The sequence below is a fragment of the Musa acuminata genome, chromosome BXJ3-9 (genome assembly GCF_036884655.1).
Source record: "Musa acuminata AAA Group cultivar baxijiao chromosome BXJ3-9, Cavendish_Baxijiao_AAA, whole genome shotgun sequence".
Taxonomy (NCBI): Eukaryota; Viridiplantae; Streptophyta; class Magnoliopsida; order Zingiberales; family Musaceae; genus Musa; species Musa acuminata.
The window spans coordinates 46,105,614-46,126,941 of record NC_088357.1 but is presented as its reverse complement, the minus strand read 5'-3'; the positions used below and the strand labels follow the sequence as shown (position 1 = coordinate 46,126,941).

The window sequence follows — 21,328 nt, the reverse complement described above, 5'->3', positions numbered from 1 at the left end:
AAATAGGGTTCGACAAATTTAAAACCGAAGAAGAGGGAGGGCAATACGGACGGCAGAGATTCGATCAGAATTTGAAATTGACGGTGATTCGAGGATGACGGGTTTGAAGTGTAGGAGTATTTTGGGAAGGAAAGGAGGACGAAGATTCGTTGCCTTTATTTACTCCGATTTAAAGCACAGCTTGCAACGGCTACTTCAGACGTCCAGTTCCTTCAAAAGAAATCCAAGGGTGGGAAAGACCCTTCAACTGTAACATCTCGACCGTCCACTGAGTCGGCCCCATCTAGGTCCACTGACGTCCTTCGAAAACGAACCGTCCGATCTGTGATATACCTCCACAATTTACACCCGGAGTAGTGTTCTACGTGTTTGTTACTTGTTGCCGGAGACGGCCTCATTACTTACCCAAAAAAACAAAAAAAAGGTTGTTGATCAAATCATTTGTCCTTATGTTGCTAATTACATATTATCCACTTAGTTAGAGCTCTTCGCTAGATTTAAAAAATTTACATTTGAATCTTTATATTATATTAGAATCTTTATAATTATGAAAGTAAAATTTTAATTTTATTTATCAAACGTCATTAATTTTACCGACCGACTAAAGTATAAAAATGAGGGGCAAAAAGATAATTTCAATGTCCTGTGATGACGAACTATGATATTATTAGGGGCCATGGGTGATTATTGTAGATAAAAAAAAAGAACAACGATAGTAAAAAAAAGAAGATGACAATATAGACGTCGATATTGTGTCAGTGTCACTCAACAATTATATCGATGCCAACGCAAATATAGAGCGACAAAGGATCGCTCAACATCTACATTAGCACCAACGTAGATGTAGAGCAATGCTGCTCTATAACTATGTCAGCATCGACATTGCTTAACAATTGCATCAGCACCGATGCAATTATCGAGAGATACCGACATAAATACAAAGCGTTGACATCTACGTCGTCCTTTTCCTCCTCTCTCTTTGTCTCGTTTCTCGTCATCTCTCTCCCTCCTCTTCCACAACAGTCAATCATGACTCACAACGATATTACTGTCCACTGCAATTGAAAACATAACTAAAATATTGAAATCACCTTTTTATCTGTTAATTTCGTGCTTTCGTCGATAAAACCGACAACATTAAAATAAATAAAACTAAAAATTTTTCATTCATAATTATAAAGATTCGAATATAAATTTTTTGAGTCTAAAAATCAAAATATTGAGATCTAATTATATAATTAACCCATATTATCCAAACAAAATATAATAATTATGGTTAAAATTTTAATTTACATTAATATCTTTATAAATATTAGAGGTATATTTTAAACCTTTTATAGAGTTCTTCTTCAACCCACGCAAATTACTTTTAATCATCATAAAGTATTTAGCTTGAGATGGATGTTTACAGTAGTGGTATATATGGAGAAATTAATATTTGGAAAAATATGTGTTTCACTAAGATGTATAATAAAGCACCAAAGCAGTGAAACTAAAATACAAGCTAAAGATACAACATCAGTCACTCAAGGATCTTATCCCTATTGTGTAAAACTGTAACAAGACAGTTCTAGAATGATCTGGAATTACAATCTTAAGTGATGTTGTTTAGAACTTCAATATCAACTACACAACAGATTCAACCAAACTGGCACATACAGGAAGTAAATGCAACCATCCCATCAATATTGAAAACATCATTCAAGAAACATCTCAAGTGAATGCAGTAGTTGAAACTTTCGGGGAAAAAGGAACCCCTAAATGTATGACCATAACGACTCAGATTTTTAGCTGCTTGTAAACTTGCACAAGTGAGAAGTATTTCACTAGATTACCAAGCAACAACTTCATAAGGCCACCAGAGTACATTTCATTATAGATCAGGTTGGACAAGATATGAAATAATGCAGCTAAACTTCTATAGTGATTTGAGTATCCACCCTTCCTCCAACCTGAAGTGGTCACTTACGACCTAAATAAATTCTGCTTGAAAGTTGAAACTACTCAACAGGAAACAGAAAACTCCCTTCTTAGGTAGTATTGCTAACATCCTTCACTAGGTCTGAAAAAAACCTTCCTTTTTCACATGATTATCATTACATCAAATATGCAACTTTTTTTCTGACACCTCCTTTGTCACATGCTTTGGTTCTCCTTCTCAGAGTAAATCATCTCAAGAAAAATGATAGGTTGCACAAAAAAGAAAGGAAAAAACCAATGCTGGCTGGATAATGATGATTTTTCTTTTTTAAGCCTTTGTTCTCATTATTCCCAGGCATTTACCATATGAACATCTGAGAAAACCACCAGATTGATCCTGCAGATTCAGAAGTACAGCATCACGATAATGCACTGATCATTCACTGATTGACTGAAACATGCATCTTAGTTGTCAAATAACAACAACAATTGTTGAAAAAAAACAGTGGAGAAACTTTCTAAAAATTTAATGGACAAATCGTTGCAGTCAACCTCATCTATTAAACGGCATTTGTTGAGAAGCAGAGAATATATCAAGAAAATCCAAGCACACTTTGAGTTGCATTTGGTTCATGGATGGTGTCTGAGATTTTTGAAGGGGGCCAGTAACGCAGAACTGTCCTTCCAAGAATGTTTTTCACAGGAAGTGGCCCCCTGAAATATGAAAGGAATATTTATTAGATAATGACAATTGGTATGTAGTTTGGAATGAGAATTTTCAGAATTGCAAGCATAAAACTATGAATCTGTTACATTGATCTCAACACTCACCAGTTGTGAGAATCAAAGCTGTTGTTGCGATTATCACCCAATACAAAGACATAGCCTTCGGGGATAAACTGTAAGGAACAGCAGCAGACAGCAATGAGTTAGCATATAAACCAATGTTAGTTTTATGGGGAATTAGATTCCAACTGAAAATTCTCTGAGCTTATTCATAGTGTAAACAATCGGAAAGTACAAACAAAGCTAAAATCTCATATGTAACCATGTAGCCTAACAAGTCCAATAACATATCTCTGGTAATGCAGAAGCTATTCATTTCCATCGAGGACAACAATTTATGCAAAAGAACAAAAGTCATATAGACTTAGTTAAGGCCATGACAATAATCTGCTTTTCTGTTCATTAGCAGGTAGACAAAATAACGCATCAGTTCTTCCATTCAAGGTTTCAAATATCAGTCTGATACAGGTTTCATTAATCATCAAACCAGCACGACACAAAGATGTCAGCCAATATACCGATCTTAACTTCCCAGTATCACTCGAGAAAAATAAGACAAGGAAGAACACAAGTGGTATACAAAACGACATTGACTGTTAAAGGCTGTTATTGATGCTTGGTCAAACTGATGAATAATGAACAATACATATTAGATTGACTATTATCTGTAACCTTGCTTCCATCATTCGTTATTGATGTTAAAGGCTGTCATTCATGCTTGGTCAAACTGATGAATACTGAACAATACATATTAGACTGACTATTATCTGTAACCTTGCTTCCATCATCAGAGCTAACAATCAATGTCAATGCTTTTTTTCTCTTGTTGAAGTTTTAAACATGAGCCCACCAAAAATCTACATCTTCAGCACATCCCAAATGAGATTCAATATAACAGTGGTTACAAACCAACAATATTTCTCATGAAGTCATGCCTAATTATAATAACTAGGAAATCAATGGACCACATAATATAGTATCTAAGACATGTTACATGCAAAACTTTCCAACTTTTTTTTCCTTCAAGCCACTTCTAAGAGTAAATAGAATTTTAAAAATAGCAGTAAAACATTTCAAAGCAACCAACGGGAAGCTTGCCATACCACTGGTTCCATTTCATACTCAAGTGGTTCTAGAATGAATTCCTCATCTTGGATGATACCGTTCACCAATAATTTACCATCACGTACCTAAAAATGAGGGACAAATGGTGGCTCAGTAAACTTTAAAAATAGTACAAAATTACAGACAAAACTATGGAAATCACTACAATGAGACTAGAAGTTTACTTCAACATAGTCCCCAGCCTTAGCCACAACTCTTTTGATAAAGACATCACCTGAACTAAATCCAAATTGCTGCACAGAATACACATACATAATAATTGTTGATCAGAAAAGCTTGTAACAAGTACAAACATACAGAATCAGATTACATTAAATTGAATAATCCTACAAAAAAAGGAAATTGAAAGATACCTGTAGAATCAGTGGTGCTGTGAATATAACAATGTCAGTAATCTCAGGCTCCCGAAAGCAATAGGAAACCTGCAGATTTAGATTGTCCAATAGTAAATGGCACACCAATGACTTAACATTGCATTTCAAACAAATATCTAGCAAACAAAAAATAAAAAAGAGAAAAATGGCTTCTATACTGAAACTGAGACTAAAAAGAAATGTTAAGAAACAAAATTCTTACTTTCTCAGCTAGAATTCGATCTCCGACATCAAATGTTGGATACATTGATCTTGTGGGGATCGATCTAGGCTCGGCCAAGCGTGACCCATACAGCAGGGGAACTGTCAAAGCAGTTAAAAACGTCTTGGTTTCCTCCGAACAGGAACTCATCCACCGTGAAAACCAACAATTTCTGTCGCCCGAGCTCCTGCTGCAACAATTGCTCTCGAAGCGTTTCATCGTAGGCACAGTGGGAGAAGAGATAGAGCTTTCTGTGTGTTCACTAGCATGCACAGAAGGAACAGTTCCTCCTTTGGTCTCATCTCCAGTAGGGCGTGAAGTAGTCCTAGCTCCTTTATCCATCGGGCTACCTCCTCCCGATCCTGGGAGGAAGTCACAACAAGGAAACCACTTGGTCGCCTGGAAGAATGGGATCAAAGACGAAGGCTTGAACCCCATCGACATCGAGGATGCGACGCCGAGTGCGCCGACGCCACCCAGCGAGCCGGAGCCAGGGGAGATGGCGGACAGCAACCCCACGACGAGACAAGCCTTCCGGTCCTTGGCCGCGGGATCCGAGGAAGGGGAGGAGGATGAGGAGGCATCCGAGGGCGCCTGGGAGCAACTCCGGGTCCTCGATTGGGGGCGGTAGTGGGAGTCGCGATCGGAGAAGTGGCCAGCGAAGAGGGCGCCGAGAGGCCTGCCTGCGGACTGGTGGAGGAAGCGGCAGCGGATTCCGGCGGCGGCGGCGAGGTTCTGACCGAGGTAACCGGAGAGGTAGATGGTGTGCCGGACAGCCATGGTTGCGAGATCTGGAGGTGAACAGCGAGATTTAGGGTCGTTGCGGCTTCTCTCTCTCTCTCTCTCTCTCGCTCTCTCGCTCGCCCTCTGTGGAAAGGGAAGAGAGGACGCGGGGCAACTCCAAACGAAGGGGAGAAAGAAAAGGGGGCGAAACGGGTCATTTATTGGAAGGCTTCGTATTTATGTTTGAACCGCGTCGTCATAGAACCGGCCACTCGCCGGTCCACCAAACTTATGGGTCGGGTCAGTTAGACCGCATATTTAATTATATTAATGCATGTACATAAATACACATTTTCTCTTCTCTCTTTTTTTTTCTTTTATCTATTTTTATTTTTTCAAAAAAATCCTCTCCTTTTTTTTTCTTCTTTTCAATTTTTATTAGAGTAATATTTTTTGATGTCAAATTTATTTAAACACCTTATTCACTATCTAAATTTATCGAAAAAGTTAAGAGGATTGGATAATTTTCTTTGTATAAAGTAGAAACTAAAAAATTTCATACTAACTTCGATCGATCGATCTAAGTTACTTCTTTTGTATTTTATGTCTTTTAATCTTTATATTAGGTCGATCTGATTGGTTTTCAATTTTTATAAGAATCGAATTTGATTTTGATAACTATAAATAATATGATAAGTATTGGAGGATTACATCATATTCTAGTACTAGTTTTAGCTCACTAAGAAATTGACTACAAATAAATTAATACTTGATCTTAAATGCATCATTCCACAGCTAGCAAGTAAACCTATGAGGCTATACTTATTTCTATCAATTCCTTTGACTTGTAGCACTTCAACTACATTTCTCAAACTTAATCAAGAATTCATTGAATTTGGATGCTTAGTGTTGTGGCTTTGACTAGACCAAGTCTAATTATGTGCACAAACTGTAAGCATAGGTGTCCTAGAAAGATCACCTAAAATTGATCCAAATCCACACTGTGGGGTCCATTACTTCTCCATCCACCACACCTTGAGGACACCCATGACCATGGAAGCTGGTCGAGATGGGGGGGCAGGGGAACATAAAACAAGGTGGAGATCATGCAAATCCAGATGATGATGTAAGGACATGCGCAATAAGAGCATGAATTGACTGGGTCAAGCTGAGACAAACCAAGGTTTTGACATTTGAACAACATGAGAGATCTGCCTCTGAATCAGTAAATGAGGTTGCCACTTTAAACAAAAGCATTCAGGATGACATTTTGGTGCCCAAATGGTTTGTTAATGAACTAGGCAGATGACATTAGAACATTAGGTAAGCTTTGAATTGATGGCAAGCTTACATATGTATGTGTATTTAAAAGACAACCCAAAAGAATCCTTCATTGTATAGAGATCTGTGTTGCTTGCAGTTTTGGCTCATAGAAGAATGCTTAATGAAGGATAAACCATTGACAAGAGAACAAAGTGAGAAAGACCACCAAAGATGCAGCTTCCATGATCTTATGTTGGCAACACCAACTCTGTTGGTAGCAGGTCAAATTGTACCACCACAAAGACTGGATCCAGAGAAGTTGAATTCCTTGTCAAAGAATATGATAAGTTTAGCACACATGTCTTGTAACTCTGTTAAGTATCCATGGCTGAATTTATTCAACAAGAAAAAGGAGACAAAGAGAAAATAAATCTTTACTATATTCCTTGTCAAAGAATATGATAAGTTTAGCACACATGTCTTGTAACTCTGTTAAGTATCCATGACTGAATTTATTCAACAAGAAAAAGGAGACAAAGAGAAAATAAATCTTTACTGCAGCAAATTATCTTTTTTTTCATTCAAAAAGATTGGATGATTACATACTAACCAAGTCTAGAATCAGTATATTTGTGCTTTTCTTTCCTCCAGTGCACAAAATATTTTGTTGTGTATGAACAAGATAGTAAGTAAAAGTCCAATGTAAAATCATAATATATAAACACACATGAATATATATGTTGTGAATGTCAATAAACTTTCCATCTGTTTTGATCTTCACTGGTTGGTGGGAGACAGCTTCTTGGGAGTTTCTTAGCTTCTCGGGGGGTTTCCATGGTGATTCAAACAAAGGACAGATTGACCAAAGTGGTTGATGCTATTGCTGTTTTACTTGTTTGCAAAAAATCAGGCGAGATAGGTGTCTTATACGGATGATTAAGCAAGCATTGTTTATACAGATGAGTAAGATTCATGTTCATGATGTCTTACATTACTTTATGCTGACTATTATATATTTATTATTTATAATATCTATCACTTACATGCGATTTACATGTCCAGTTTTAGTTAGAAAGCACATCTGAACTCAATTAGGATCTCAAATTAACTTGCTAATCTGTCCTATATTTCAACTTATTATATATTCTAGACTTCAAATTTTCCGTCACCTGCACCAGAAGAGGATATGGGCTCTATGGCAGCCATCCATCCTCTCCCTCACCTTATCCTTTGCCACTCTCCTCTTAAGACACACCTCTCCGTTCTTACCTGCCATTTCCCCCCAAAATGATGGCAGAAACCATGGTTTCTGAAAACTCTCTTGCAGCAGAAAGCAAAAGCCTTCCTTAAGAAAATAGCTTCATGGTCTCTGACAAGCCAAAAAAAGCTGCCAGCTGATGAAGGTCATCACCAATGAGGAAACCAGCTCAAAGGCCACTAGCTTTGGAGGGTGCCACCCTAGAGTTATTAAATAGCTGCAAGATCCATACAAGTTTTTCAATAGAATCATTAGGAATCAAATGGGCTCTCAGCCATGAGGATGAAAAGAAATGAGAATTCTACAGTTGGTAAACCAGAAAAGGCAAAAAGAAAAGCAAACATGTTTCATTTGTTGAACCCCTTGTAAATCATCTGGCACCAGCGAGTAGGATTGCGGCCAAGTGACAAGTGTGAAGCAGGATAGATTATTTGCATAAATAGATAACATATTGTAGGAAAACTTCCAACATGGTAAACTGAACCACATTTTGCAAGAATGAAACTCCCGAGTCCAACATTCCAAAAGGCAAGTCCAGAGGATACAACCGTGTCAGAACATTTTCATCAAGGTCCGTCGTACCGTATCGTACCGGTATTTCGACCCGGGCTCGGTACACCCAGGTGTACCGAGCGGTACACCTAGGTGTATCGTGTTAGGATCGAGAGCACTAAGAGGGGGGGGTGAATTAGTGCAGCGGAAAATTTTCTGCGATTAAAACGAAACTGCGTTCGAATGATAAAAACAGTTTCTGTGTAAAATCCGATTCTAAGCAAGATGATATTAAAGTTAATCTATGCAGGCAGGTTGCAGCTATGATGAAAACCAGAATACAAGCGCAAACTGAAATGCGACGTTTGTAAGATAAAACCGGTTTACGTCTAAATGTCAATTTTGAAGATACTGAACTTTGAGATATGTTTTATAAGTGCACAGAAGACAGTTTGCAGTTATGATTGAAATCAAAACGTAAACGTAAACTGAACTGTAATGATCGTATGACAAAGCCGATTTACGTCTAAGCGCAGATTCGGAAAGTTCTGAACTTTGAAACTTGTTCGTAAAAGCGCAGAAGGTAGTAGCTATTTAGGAGGTTTGCAGTAAAGATAAAATGCTCAAAGTAAATGCAAACCGAGATTTAGAGTGGTTCGGTCAATCTTGACCTACTCCACTTTTGGCTTCCTCCACCGACGAGGTCACCGACGTCAACTAGAGGCCTTCCTTCAATAGGCGAAGGCCAACCACCCTCTTACAGTTTCACTCATTTTGACGGGCTTAGGAGACAACCCTTATAGAAATTTTCTCTCCTCTCTTTACAACTCAGAACTTGGAAGAAAAGAGGGAGAAGAACTTTTGGCCTTTACAACAATTTTGAGCTCTAAGAATCACAGAAAAAGATCAAGATTTCGGTGTATGTCTGTGCTTTTTCAGTGCTGAATGGGTGGGGTATTTATAGCCCCCGACCCAGTTCAAATTTGGAGCTCAAAACTGTCAATTCCCGGAATTTCGGGATCAGGCGGTTGCACCTCCTGACTGGGGCGGTTGCACCGCCTGCCAGAGCTCGAAGACCGAGCTCAGGCGGTGCTACCTCCTGTCAGGGGCGGTTGCACCGCCCAGTCTCGCTCGGAGACTGAGCCTAGGCGGTGCTACCTCCTGGCTGGGGCGGTTGCACCGCCCAGTCTTGCTCGGAGACTTAACCTAGGCGGTGCTACCTCCTGGCTTGGGCGGTTGAACCTCCCACAACAATCAGGGTCCGAATGGGTAGATCCATTCGACCCAATTTTGGGTTTTTCAGGGGCCCAATTGCCCCAAGATTAAGCTAATGGGATCACCTCCCATTTCCAACTTAATCATTGTGCTAACTACGATAAATCCTAAGACAATTTCTGCAGCTTGCTCAAGTGCGTCAATCGCTTCTTCCGGCGAGTTTCCGGCGAAGTTCCGTCGATCATCCGATGAACCTTCGGTGATGCTCCTGCGGACTTCCGGCAAACTCCTGGACTTGCGACGATCCACTTGGCGAGTTCTAACGAGCTTCTTTTGGCAAGCTCCTGGACTTCTCAGATCTGTTCCCGCAGAACCTCCGACGACCGTCCGGACTTCCGTCAAGCTCTCGAACTCCCAACGTGATCATTGTCTTGACTCCGGCGCAACTCCTACTGCATGTCTTTCTTCCATCGTAGTTAATCCTGCACACTTAAAACAAAACATTGATCGAGACATTTAATCCTAAGCAATTAACCAAGTTGTCCGACATGTCATTGGTCCCTCGACGCTTCGTCCAATTCTTCGGCGCATCGTCCTCTCCTGCAGCCTATTGCCCAATCGGCCAGTTGACTCCGCAACTCCGATATCCTTGGCACAATACCCACTCTTCTTGGCCCGATGCCCGAGTCCACGGCCCGAAGCCTTCTGTCGATACGTCGACCGATCCACCGGCCTGACGTTCAATCTTCTGACATGTTCCTCCGGCACAACATGATTTTCCTGCTTTAATTGTCTCATCCTGATCAAAGCATCCTGCGTCACTCAAAACGCAGATTGAATCATAAACATATATCAAGTAGTTTCATCATCAAAATACGAGATTCAACATATCGAACACTGTAGCACTGCTACAGTGCTACATTGCACTGCTACAGTGCGAACCGGTACAGGGGCGATCCGCGTACCGCTGGCCTGTCGGACCGATACGTACCGCCCATACCGGGCGGTACAGTCCGATACAACAGACCTTGATTTTCGTCGAGTGTAAATATTTACAACAAATTCACTAGAGGCTCACAGAACTATGTGGTTGAGTTAAAGCATCATCAATATTTGGATCCTGGATAGGAAGAAGATAGCCACAAAAATCTGATTTGTGTGATTTTTAAAATGATTTGATTTAAATGTCTGATTTGACACCAACATACACATTATGGAAACCAAAACAGATTTGGGTAACACAGGGATCTATATTTGCATTAGTATGTACTAAGGGGTATTTAACTTCCAACACCTTGAAAATGAAAACTATAAAAATAGCCACAAAAATCTTTGACATTCTAACACAAATTTGGTAGGCCAAATTTTATCATTGGATTAATTTATCATTGATGGAATGAAAACCCAACTAGAGTTTGCTCCAAAAGTAGGTGAAATAAAAGAAAAGTCTACTTAGCAAAACGGACAAATTGAGGCCACAAGGGTAAGCTTAGCTCCTGTCCTAGATAAAAATGCAACATAGCAGGTGGCTTTTACTTACTATAATTAAAATCCAAATAGTTATAGCAAAAATAGCATTGTCAGTACTATGGATGTACTTGCAAATATTATTCTGAACTAAAATAACATAACTGTGGTTTGTGAGATAAAAAGGTAAGAATTATAGCTACCAATTCAAAGAAAAGAAAGTCTTTGAACAATCAGATACATTAGTTACGGTTCATATATAAAGCAAGCTATATTGCTTCCTTCGCAAAGTTGGCCTATAAATAAATAAAAAGAGTAAAAAGCAAGATAAATAACCTTGTGAAAGATGGCATTGTTGCAAGAACACCAGCACATGCATATATAATTGGTATAAGAGTCCTGGGCTTGTTCTTCCTAAGCCACATCAAGGACCCAAGTGCAGCAAGTGACAGATTTAGCACCTAATATCAGGAAGAAATGAAGAGAATAAGATTATCACATTGAGAAATATCAACAACTTCATCTCCTCATATGTAATATATAATTGCTAACTTGGTTCGCATCAGGATAAAGCAAAAATATATATAAAAAAATTCTAAGGGCAAACATTTCTCATCCTTTTTTAACATATATTTCTTATCTTTCAACTACCAACACTATCAATTATTTAAGGTCAGCTATTCTTTGGAATATTATAGCTGACCACAAATAATTGGGACCTCACAAGTTGGATATAAATTGAGAACAGACTATCTACACATGTTGCAATTTAAAAAATACTGCTGCAGTATAATCTGACAACCCAAACCAAAGTAGTTCATTTCACAAAATCAAATAAAATGTACTACAGATACCAGATTTGCATTTGCTTCAACGCCTTGAAATATGTATTCCCATGTGAATTCTAATCCTCTAGCTCCCACCCATAGTGGAGCCAATCGGTGCAAAATAGAATCTCCCGTCCTGCATATGGCAAGAACAGCATCATGAGAACCAATAAAACTCATTCTGAAGCAATAAAAAATTAAGAAAAAATGACTGTCATATAACAATACAAGATTAAAGATGGCAGCATAATACTTTTCACAAATCAATAAAGGAATAGTCAGAAATCAGGACCTTCTAGATTAACAAAAATTAATAGATTGTATATGTGGATTTGTGTCAAAGTTTCAACTTTCAACACCACAAAAATTGTCAGATACTAATGATGAGAAATATGCAATCCTAAGAACGAACAATATAAAAGCAAGTAGATTGAATTCAATACCATTTAAAGACATCAAGGGAATGAAAGCTGATTGAGATCACATAATTTAACAGAACAAGAAGTAGAAAGCAACAAAGTAAGAGTTATAACTGTGAGGATGAAAGTCAACTTGGCCTTAAGATGACAAGAAGTATGTTGGAATGATACATGGTAATAAATATGTTTCTAAGCATTCGGGAGCTTGCTTTGGACCATGACTTACGATTATGCTATGTGGCATTTAGAAACACATGACAGATTGTGATAGGTTAATTACATGATTAAAAACATGACTGTAGAATTTTACAAATAACTATATTTACTAGAGATCACCAAAACAAAAAGATTCTCAAGGACCAAAAACCTTGTTATCTTCTGAAATCATATATGTCAATCTTTCTTTTCCAATTCTCTTTAGTTCAAAACTTCAAATCACTTTTAGACTCAAACATTTACATTTTGCGCGTTCACACTCACTGTGACTTACTATTTTCTTTTCCTGTGTGCCAACCAAAAATCCAGTGATTTAAAAAGCGCTATGCGCCAAAAGGTGCCAAGGTCCAAAAACGCCCGAGGCGCTAGGCCCGAGCGAAGTGAGACACTAAAATATTAAAATATATAATATAATTAATAAATATAATTATTTAACAATATTAAAATCAAAATAATATATCATTAATCTAATAAATACAAATACATTATTGTTACTAGTATACTGTTAACAGTATACTTTCAAAAGAGGAGAAGGAAGAGGAGTGTAAGGGAAGACCGAGGGTGCAACGACAGCGGTAAAAGTGAGCAGCGACAGCGAGAGCGGCGACAATGGCAACGGCAGCGAGAGCGGCGAGCGGCGACAGTGGCAACAGCAGTGAGCAGCAGCGAGCGGCGACAGTGGGAGCGGGAGCGGCGAGCGACGACAGCGGCAGCGGTGAGCAGCGGCAGTGGGAGCGAGAGTGGCGAGCGACGACAGCGGCAGCGACAGCGGGAGCGGTGACAGCGGCAGCGGCGAGCAACGACAGTGGGAGCGGGAGCGGCGAGCGACGACAGTGGGAGCGGGAGCGGCGAGCGACGACAGTGGTGAGCGGTGACAGCGACAGCGACGAGCGGCAGCGGGAGCGAGAGTGGCGAGCAGCGATAGCGGCAGCGAGCAGCAGCATCGGTAGCGTGAACGCGAGCAGGGTTAGGGTTGGGCAGCAGCAGCTGATATCGGTGCTTTAGTTGGTTTGATTGAACCAACTAAAGCACCGGAGACCGAATCAGACCTAAAACGCTGGTTCGGTCGCCTGGTTTAACCCAGGCGCTAACCCGAAGCGCCTAGCGCTTGGGCTCGGGCGAGCGCCCAAGTGGCGCCTCTTTGAAGCGCGCCGCCTGAAAGTGAAGCGAGGCGCTCGGGCCCCGCCTCGCTCGAGCGCCTAGGCGAGCGCCCGAGCGCCTATTGAAATCACTGCAAAAATCCAAACCAAATCCAAGAATCCTCACTCCTCAGTCACATTTTATACCTTTTCAGCAATTCTCCCTGTAATAACCATTCTCTCACTAGGCAATTGAAGGCCTTCACTGTTTGCTTGGTTGGATGACTTGTGCGCATGAACATCAAGCAAAATTTCAAGTATATCTGTTGTCCATGAGTCAAAATTTTAACACTCTTTAGTAGTGGTTTTTAGATACAGGCAGGTATGAAAATATTAGAAATTAAACATCTTGGTTTTTAATGTTTACCATAAAGTTATCTTTGATTTTTCACATCCTCACAAGGTTATCAAATATAATTTATTAGAATTACTTTTCTCCTATTTTCCTGAAACTCATTTTCATCTCCATGCTGACCCAGACACTTAGGTGAATATCCACATATGATTCAGTCATCCATATCTTCAGTGAATAAATAATGGGATCAAACTAGAATGCACCTATTTTTCCATTTGCTATAAAGCATGCACTTGCAGTATGTGACTTCATCCTTAGGAGTCCAACAGATGAAGAAGAAATAATCAGACTAAAAAACAAACAGTGCGCACAGAACATGCTTTGACCTAGGAGTCCATCTGTTTCCCATATTGTTGCTGGCCTTATATGGGAATCTAATTTGTGTCTAAACTGCATCACAACAGTCTGAAGCAAATATTTCTGATAGCATGACATGTGCCCTGGTATCATAGATTAGGAAGATGTAACTTCTAGGAAATTCCCTAGTTCAAAGTAAGGTGCATCAATAGAACTTGTCATGTAGATGTGCTAGTCTTCATTGATACTTGCAGGATATCATAATTATTAAACCTGGAGATACTAATTTATAAGTTGAGAATGTAACACCTGGATCTAGCTAAAAGGGAACTAAGAATATGTGCACTATGTGGGAATATGAAGATGAACAGAGGAGGAAAAATATCAAAAAATATTAATCAGAAGGCCTTCTCTCATCATATTGACAGGGAACTCAGCTGACTTATCCATTCTCCATTGTCTAAAGCTGACAATACAACGGATAAAGAACAAATTATGAGAATGAGGTAAGAGAAGGGTCCATGACAAAAGTGAAAAACCAGTTGGTATTCAGGTATCCTCCATTGTTATGATCTCACTACAAAAAACTACAGCTTTCAAAAATAATAGCTAGAATGTCTACCAATCATTAAACCAAAAAACAGACATTCTTTTCTTACTTACCAAGACCAAGAGCCTGGAACTTATGATTCTGAGAAATGTTTCTGTGAGTCAATTGTGTCAATGCAAAATAAAGTCTGGCAACATCTATAAATCCAATTAATGCTTTGAGCAGTTCCTAATGAACACAACAAGCAAATTAGAATTTCTAGCAGGATGTATCAATATATATGTGTGTAAGTTTATGAAATTAAAATGCTCTAATTTTAGACATTCTAAAAGACAGGAGAAAGCACCTGATAAGGATCAAAGTTATCATTCTCCGGTACTTTAAGAAATGTTGCTAGGCAAATAAGCTGCATGTGAACTATGATGAGGTTAGCATAGGGAAAAACTAATCGCAAGTGACATGCCTGACCAGAACATTCTGAGGGAAAATTTAATTCAAATAAATTGGTATAGAGAGAAAATAACCATAAGACAAGGAAAATGAAATTTAAAAATACAACTTTTTTTTTATAAATGAATAAGTATGCATACAGCTCACCCAAGAGTAAAATAGTACACAGTTAGAAAGCATAATTGCACATTGAATGGTCTACAGTGTAAAATGGAGAAAAAAATAAAACCAACATGCAATAAATCTAAATGAGATACAATGACTCGTTAATAGAGGAAATTTTGACAAAACAATGCAATAGTTCCACTGTGTAAGGTTTCTTGCGAGAAAAGAAAGATAAAGAGGTCCACTGCAATTTTCTCAAACAAGAAGAATAAGAAAAGAAGGGCAAAAAGTAGAAGGGATATTCGCCTAAGAGCCAAACTAGTATGTTTATTCATGGTCTCTACAGTATCTGTATTTGAAGAAATGATGCAGATTGTTAATATCAAAGTTTTGAAGAGAAGAGAATATTGTTCAGCTTGGAAGTTGACAGGATTAATTTGTTCTCACTCAAAAAATATGTGGACAATCAGATCAACAAGGAATACCAAAATAAATTGAAAAGTGTATAGCAAGTTCATTGAAACTATAATTTCACCAAAATAATGAAATAAAATTACTCTTTTTTGCAACATCAGCAATACCACCACACAGAAATTGCGTTCACAAACCTTTACCAATGCAGTTCCCGGATAAACTATAGCAGCTTTAACAGATGTTCCAATTGTATCATACTCTGACTTGTATGCCAAAACAGAATGAGATCCAAGATTTACAATAATGCATAAAATGTGTTATAATAATCATATAAAACACATGCAAACAAATGGATGAAAAGGAATGCATAACGGATGAGATACAAATATATGTTATAATAATCATAAAAAACACAAAATGAGATACAAGAATTATGTTTAAAGACATTACCCTCGTCTCAAAAGTTAAACAAGAATTGCACAACAGATGCACTAACTTCCAGAAGACACTCCAAAAATTAACTAACTTCCCATCTACTGATCATTGTCTTATAAATAATACATTGTTTGCCTAAAGAAGGGAAAGTTCATCTACTAATATGCCAGCACGAAGAGTATGGAGAGTCGAGCAAAAGAAATGTTATCCAATACTCTTCTTCAAGAAACATGAATCAACTCCAATGCCACAAGGAAACACCATAACGAGATCCGACCTGCATTCATTCACCTATCATTAACTCCACCAAGTAGCGAATATATCTGATCTGGCCACACAATTCTCAATGCGAACTTGACGACATTGGCATGATTACCAGATATATCTAAATATATCAACCAAATCAAAGCAAGCAGAACATAGGGTTAGGTTTCCGGTAATAGTCGCGTTCCAGTAATCTGGAACAAGGAGACACGAGAATCCTTCCATCGACGAGCGATAACGGGGAGATGAATTGGGGAAACAGATCAAAGTAACCGATGGATGAAGCGGGGTGTTGGGGCTTACAGAGGAGTGGCGGAGTAGTAGACGGCGTGCGGGCCGAAGGTGAGGATAGCGCAGTTGAAGAGGTGGAACACCGTCATCGCCCTCTCTCCTCTCCCTCCTATGTCCCTTGCTCGCCGCTGCGTCACTGATGTGATGGCCTCCTTTGAGTTGCTCGTTTCAACGGCGATTTGAGAGATCAAGAGGAGAGAGAAGACGATCAGCTTCTTAATGGGCCGTACTCTGTTAAGAGTAACACTAAACCTTTGGAGTTGTATTCAGACCGGAAATTGAATTGAAGCTTTTTTGGGCCCATAATTTTAGCGGGCTTGAAAATTTTTTGGATTATTATTATTATTATTATTATTATTATTATTATTATTATTATTATTATTATTATTATTATTATTATTATTATTATTATTATTATAAACAGATTTTGAAAATAAAATAATTATTATTACAGATTTTAATACAGAAAATACATCCCTTCAAATAATAAGATACTCCAAGATAACTTCTAACCAAAATTAACATTAATTTTTCAAAAAAATTAAACGAATATATAAAATATCAAAACATAAGATATCTCTAGTTTTTTTAAATTACCTTTGAAAATCTCATTTTTGCTATTGGAAACCATTTACTTTATATAATAATCTAAAAAATAATAAAATATAATTATATTAAATGCAATCCCTCAATTACCAATTATAGTTTTTTTTATAACGTCTCAATTACCCTTACTTTATAAAACTCATTTCATTCATTGGTCAATAATCCTAGCGACAATGTCGGAACTCTAACAATGTCCTTTCTAACCATCTTCAATGATTAAAACGAAGAATTAAAATAAGAATTAAAGAAAAGAAAGGAAAGAAAAATGGTGATGATGAAATGAAGTGAAAGAGGGTTGGAATTAAATGATGAATTAAGAGTATTTATATTTATTTGTAAAGGGATATCTTATAAATATTATAAATTCTTAAAATGATATTGTAAATAACGAAAAAAAATTATCAATGCAAATCCATATGTTTTTTTGACCTCATAACTCCATGGAAATTAAACATTAAGATACCATATCCTTAAAAATTATAATTCCATATCTTTTTAACCTCATAAATTCATATGTTTCAGTAACTTTTGAAAGAATAAAAATTGAATACTAATGATAGTTAATTACAAGAGATAATATATAATTAATCAGTTATACAACATTATCAAGCTTTTTAAGATCATCTTATCTTTATGGAATAGAGTTTTGAGTTTGAGTTCGATCGTTTGATGAAATGACAGATATCATATCCATTATCATCTCTAATCTTTCAGTGAAGCTACGATTAGCGACTAACTGTAGTTTGTGAAGATTAACAGCTTCGTCTACTTGATAGACCAATCAAAGAGACAAATTGATTGTTGGAAGAAACAAAGGGCTAAGACAAAAAGCCAATTTCCATTTCATTGATCTGATGATCTAATTAGTGTTCCAAAGTCCATTCAATCCTATGAAGGTGGTGGAAAAGACAGCGTTCTAGAATGCATGCAATGCTATCATAGAACAATATTTTAAGCAAAAGGTTGTGATCCAAAGTACGTCCAACTATGTCAGAGAACAATAATTAAGTACTTATCTGAAACAAAATGCGACGCTTAAGCAGGAAGAATAGACACATCATCTTGGAAGTATAATTAAACATAGTTTCAATATCATACAGGAACTGTTCCCGTTTAAGAGGACTGTTCCTCTCAAACATGCACTACATAAGGAACAATGCATCAAACCTTAGCCAAGTTGATGTATCAATAATTGGGTTAATTATAAATTAATAAAAATATCATACGTGTTCAATGATAAATTGAAATAAGACAGAATCAACAAGTACTTAGTAATAAACCCTATGGTATATTCGTCAACAAAGTCAATAACATAAAAAATAATAATAATATTAAATATTTTAATTTCATAAATATAGAGATCCTAATAATTTTTGAAAACATAACTAGCAAGATGCTAAAATAGCTAACTACAAAAGGATAATCTATAATTAATCTTGCTATTTAATTTAGTCTCATGAAGGATCACAATCGAGTGGATGAGACATTTAGAAAACTAAATGAATCATCATCAGGATATGTACATATACAGAAATCATTGTCACGTATCTTGCTGCAATAACACACCACCTGCATAAAAGTCTATAGTACCTATATTTAATATACACTGACATCAGAAACCTTGAAGCACATGCAATTCTTTCACTAAAGTTCCAGATTGTAAATTGATTCCAGTCAGCTACTAATATTATACACGCTGATTTCCTTTGATTGATATGATAAGATCTGGTGTGGTTAGTTTAACAATATGTGTACAAGATATTTTGCCAAGTCATGCATATCAAAGACATGACAAGATTAATTTACTCGAACCTGATCATACCCCCTAACCTAGCAAGCCCTTCCACTTCATTTGGTTGAATGATCTCATCCTTGGCACTTAAAGTACACTGAGAAATAATTTAGGAAGGTGGCATGATATGACTTGACAACTAAGATTCAAATATCTCAAAAGCAAGGTTTTCTACTATTGTATAGTGCAAAAAGAGTAACACAGATCACTTACATAGATTGCCTGCATAAACTAGTACTACTGTCATTATCATAGATGAAGAGTATAAGCATTTATCTAAACCAGCATGCCACGTTTCAGAAGCACACACAGACACATAATAGCACTGATGTCACTCACTTGGAAGTATAACTAAACAATGTTTCCACAAGATATGCATATATGTACATGATACTGCTTCCATTCAAGAGTTCTGTTTCCTCTCAAACATGCACTGTATAAGAAAATACTAAACCAGGCAACGTAGCAGTATAAATAACTATAATCTTCGCACATTAGTTTCATCATCTGAATCTAATGATACTAAGAAACTGTACTGCTGCAGGATGCACAGAGACATAGAAGCACTGCTGTCATCTGGATAACATCATATCCATTTTGAGTACTGTTTCCTGTCCAAAGTGCATGCACTCTGCAAGAAACTATATTAAACCTTAACCATTGAGTCATGGAAACAGGCCAGGTTGCACACTCTACGAGAATCAACATCAAAATATTGCATGTAGGTTTATAATCAAACAACTACTTTTGATCCTTTAGCTTAATCTTTCTGGGTCTTGTGAGGAACACATTAGTCAAAGACGCAAGTAGAGAGGAAAAAGATGATCTTAGAAGGCTATATAAGCTGCCAAATAGTATCATCATCACAAAGTAACATAAGAAAATCTTTGTCACATTCATTGCTGCAATATTAAAAATCCCATTGGCATGATATGTATCTTCCAAAAAGTGAAACAATAATGAAACTGTTTCCCTAATCCCAGTCTAATAATGATAAGAAGAGCACAGTATGTTTTTTGGGCACTAAAATATGAAAGTATGTTTCAGGTGGACAGAAGAAAAGATAATAGTGCGTTATATACACAGCTGAGAGGGGTCGCCACTCAAAGTGGCGGTTGCTGATATGGTGCCTGTTTGCAACAAGAGGACTATAGGGTCGAGGAAGTAGAAGCTAACCATGTACCGAAATGTGGGTAAGCTGGCTCCCAAAAGCTCCCTCCTCGGCTACTGCGCACAAAGATGATGGTCTTATCCCGTTGCGAAGGTGACAATGGCACCATCAGACTTTGACATCCACAACAAGGACAAGCGACAAATGCTGCGCGACACAGAGGGGCAAATTATCGAACAGTGGATGCGCATATCTCGGACTCTTTTCTATCGAAAGGTAGCAGGTAAGCACGGCGTCCCTGTCGCGTACCTCAATTCGATCAGACGCATCTGGGCGATTGCAATGACACTGCCTCCGATCACGAAGCTATCGGCTGCAATTGGGGCATGCATCGTTGTCTCTGCCTACCAAAGTGATACGTGGCCGTGGAAAGCAAATAGCTCGCAGCGATGAGGTGTGGTTGTAATAATCGAACGCGCCCCGTTATATGCTACTGTTACGTGGCGGGCCACTGGCGCTGTGGAATCCGCCGGCTGTAGATGACGACGACGGTGGTGGCTTTCGGGACGTCAAAACCTAGAAAAGAGGTGCACGTTACGAATCATAGGCAGCAGTCTGGCTGGGCATTAGACCGCCACAGTTGAATCGCGATCATGGCGCTGTGTTCACTCATTGTTTCTGTGGTGTCCATTAATTTATGATATCTTTGGGAATAATTATGGTCTCAGGTGCACGATTTGGAATAGCAATTAGTAGAATGTTCGAGAATGTTATTTTACCTCTTTTCGGATCTAATGGATTATTCAAACGTGGCCGATAAGTACGTTGATGTAACTTAAGTGAGTTGGATAGCTGCAAGTTTCCAAAAAACAAAAGAAAAAAAATTAACCTGTTGGATGAATGACGAAAAGATGAAAGTAAAATATTTTGATTTTTTATTTTGAGATGGAATCTCACTTTCATCATTTATTATTTATATAAAAAATTTAAAAAATTATTATGAGAAAAATAATTATGATATGAAAGACGACGATGAAAAAAGAATTGATGATAAGAAAAAAGAGGATAGATAACCGAAGAAGAAAGATGAGCACGAGAGATGAAGACGAGTGTTAATCCTAGAATTTTATGATGATATGATAATTTTTTTACTAGTCAAACTATTTTGTGTCATTTTTTATCTTAGAAATGTAATGATTATCACCAAATTTCTTTTATGATATAATTATTTT

At 37.8% G+C, this 21,328-nt stretch overlaps 2 protein-coding genes across 8 annotated transcripts; both read right to left on the bottom strand.

Moving 5' to 3' along the window:
• Positions 1 to 1,576: 1,576 nt before the first annotated feature.
• Positions 1,577 to 5,347, bottom strand: LOC103999121 (thylakoidal processing peptidase 1, chloroplastic). Of its 2 annotated transcripts, XM_009420781.3 has the most exons (7): positions 4,408 to 5,347; positions 4,185 to 4,253; positions 3,996 to 4,064; positions 3,810 to 3,896; positions 2,752 to 2,819; positions 2,473 to 2,634; positions 1,577 to 2,317 (listed from the first exon to the last, which is right to left on the bottom strand). In XM_009420781.3, the coding sequence occupies exons 1-6, from the start codon at positions 5,185 to 5,187 to the stop codon at positions 2,514 to 2,516; spliced, it is 1,194 nt and encodes a 397-aa protein (XP_009419056.2). In that variant the 5' UTR covers positions 5,188 to 5,347; the 3' UTR covers positions 1,577 to 2,317; positions 2,473 to 2,513. The 2 variants fall into 2 exon arrangements, with proteins under 2 accessions (XP_009419056.2, XP_009419055.2); XM_009420780.3 differs by lacking the exon at positions 1,577 to 2,317 and having other exon boundaries at positions 2,333 to 2,634.
• Positions 5,348 to 6,412: 1,065 nt separating this feature from the next.
• On the bottom strand, positions 6,413 to 20,759 carry LOC135649835 (uncharacterized). 6 transcript variants are annotated; one of them, XM_065168708.1, is made up of 6 exons: positions 20,406 to 20,759; positions 20,162 to 20,303; positions 14,975 to 15,034; positions 11,680 to 11,788; positions 11,162 to 11,286; positions 6,738 to 7,868 (listed from the first exon to the last, which is right to left on the bottom strand). In XM_065168708.1, the coding sequence occupies exons 3-6, from the start codon at positions 14,995 to 14,997 to the stop codon at positions 7,754 to 7,756; spliced, it is 372 nt and encodes a 123-aa protein (XP_065024780.1). In that variant the 5' UTR covers positions 14,998 to 15,034; positions 20,162 to 20,303; positions 20,406 to 20,759; the 3' UTR covers positions 6,738 to 7,753. The 6 variants fall into 6 exon arrangements, with proteins under 6 accessions (XP_065024778.1, XP_065024780.1, XP_065024782.1 ...); XM_065168710.1 differs by lacking the exons at positions 20,162 to 20,303; positions 20,406 to 20,759 and adding an exon at positions 16,600 to 16,937 and having other exon boundaries at positions 14,975 to 15,045; XM_065168707.1 differs by lacking the exons at positions 20,162 to 20,303; positions 20,406 to 20,759 and adding an exon at positions 16,600 to 16,933.
• Between the last annotated feature and the right edge of the window lie 569 nt (positions 20,760 to 21,328).

Coding starts and splice junctions, on each gene's coding strand:
- LOC135649835 (XM_065168705.1), bottom strand. CDS start 16,676: ATGACGGTGTTCCACCTCTTCAACTGCGCTATCCTCACCTTCGGCCCG. Junction 11,287..11,679: donor TTGAAGCAAATGCAAATCTG/GTATCTGTAGTA, acceptor TCCTGATATTAG/GTGCTAAATCTGTCACTTGC. Junction 7,869..11,161: donor ACAATGCCATCTTTCACAAG/GTTATTTATCTT, acceptor TGGATCTTGCAG/CTATTTAATAACTCTAGGGT.
- LOC103999121 (XM_009420781.3), bottom strand. CDS start 5,187: ATGGCTGTCCGGCACACCATCTACCTCTCCGGTTACCTCGGTCAGAAC. Junction 4,254..4,407: donor ATCGAATTCTAGCTGAGAAA/GTAAGAATTTTG, acceptor CTAAATCTGCAG/GTTTCCTATTGCTTTCGGGA. Junction 2,635..2,751: donor AGCTTTGATTCTCACAACTG/GTGAGTGTTGAG, acceptor TTCATATTTCAG/GGGGCCACTTCCTGTGAAAA.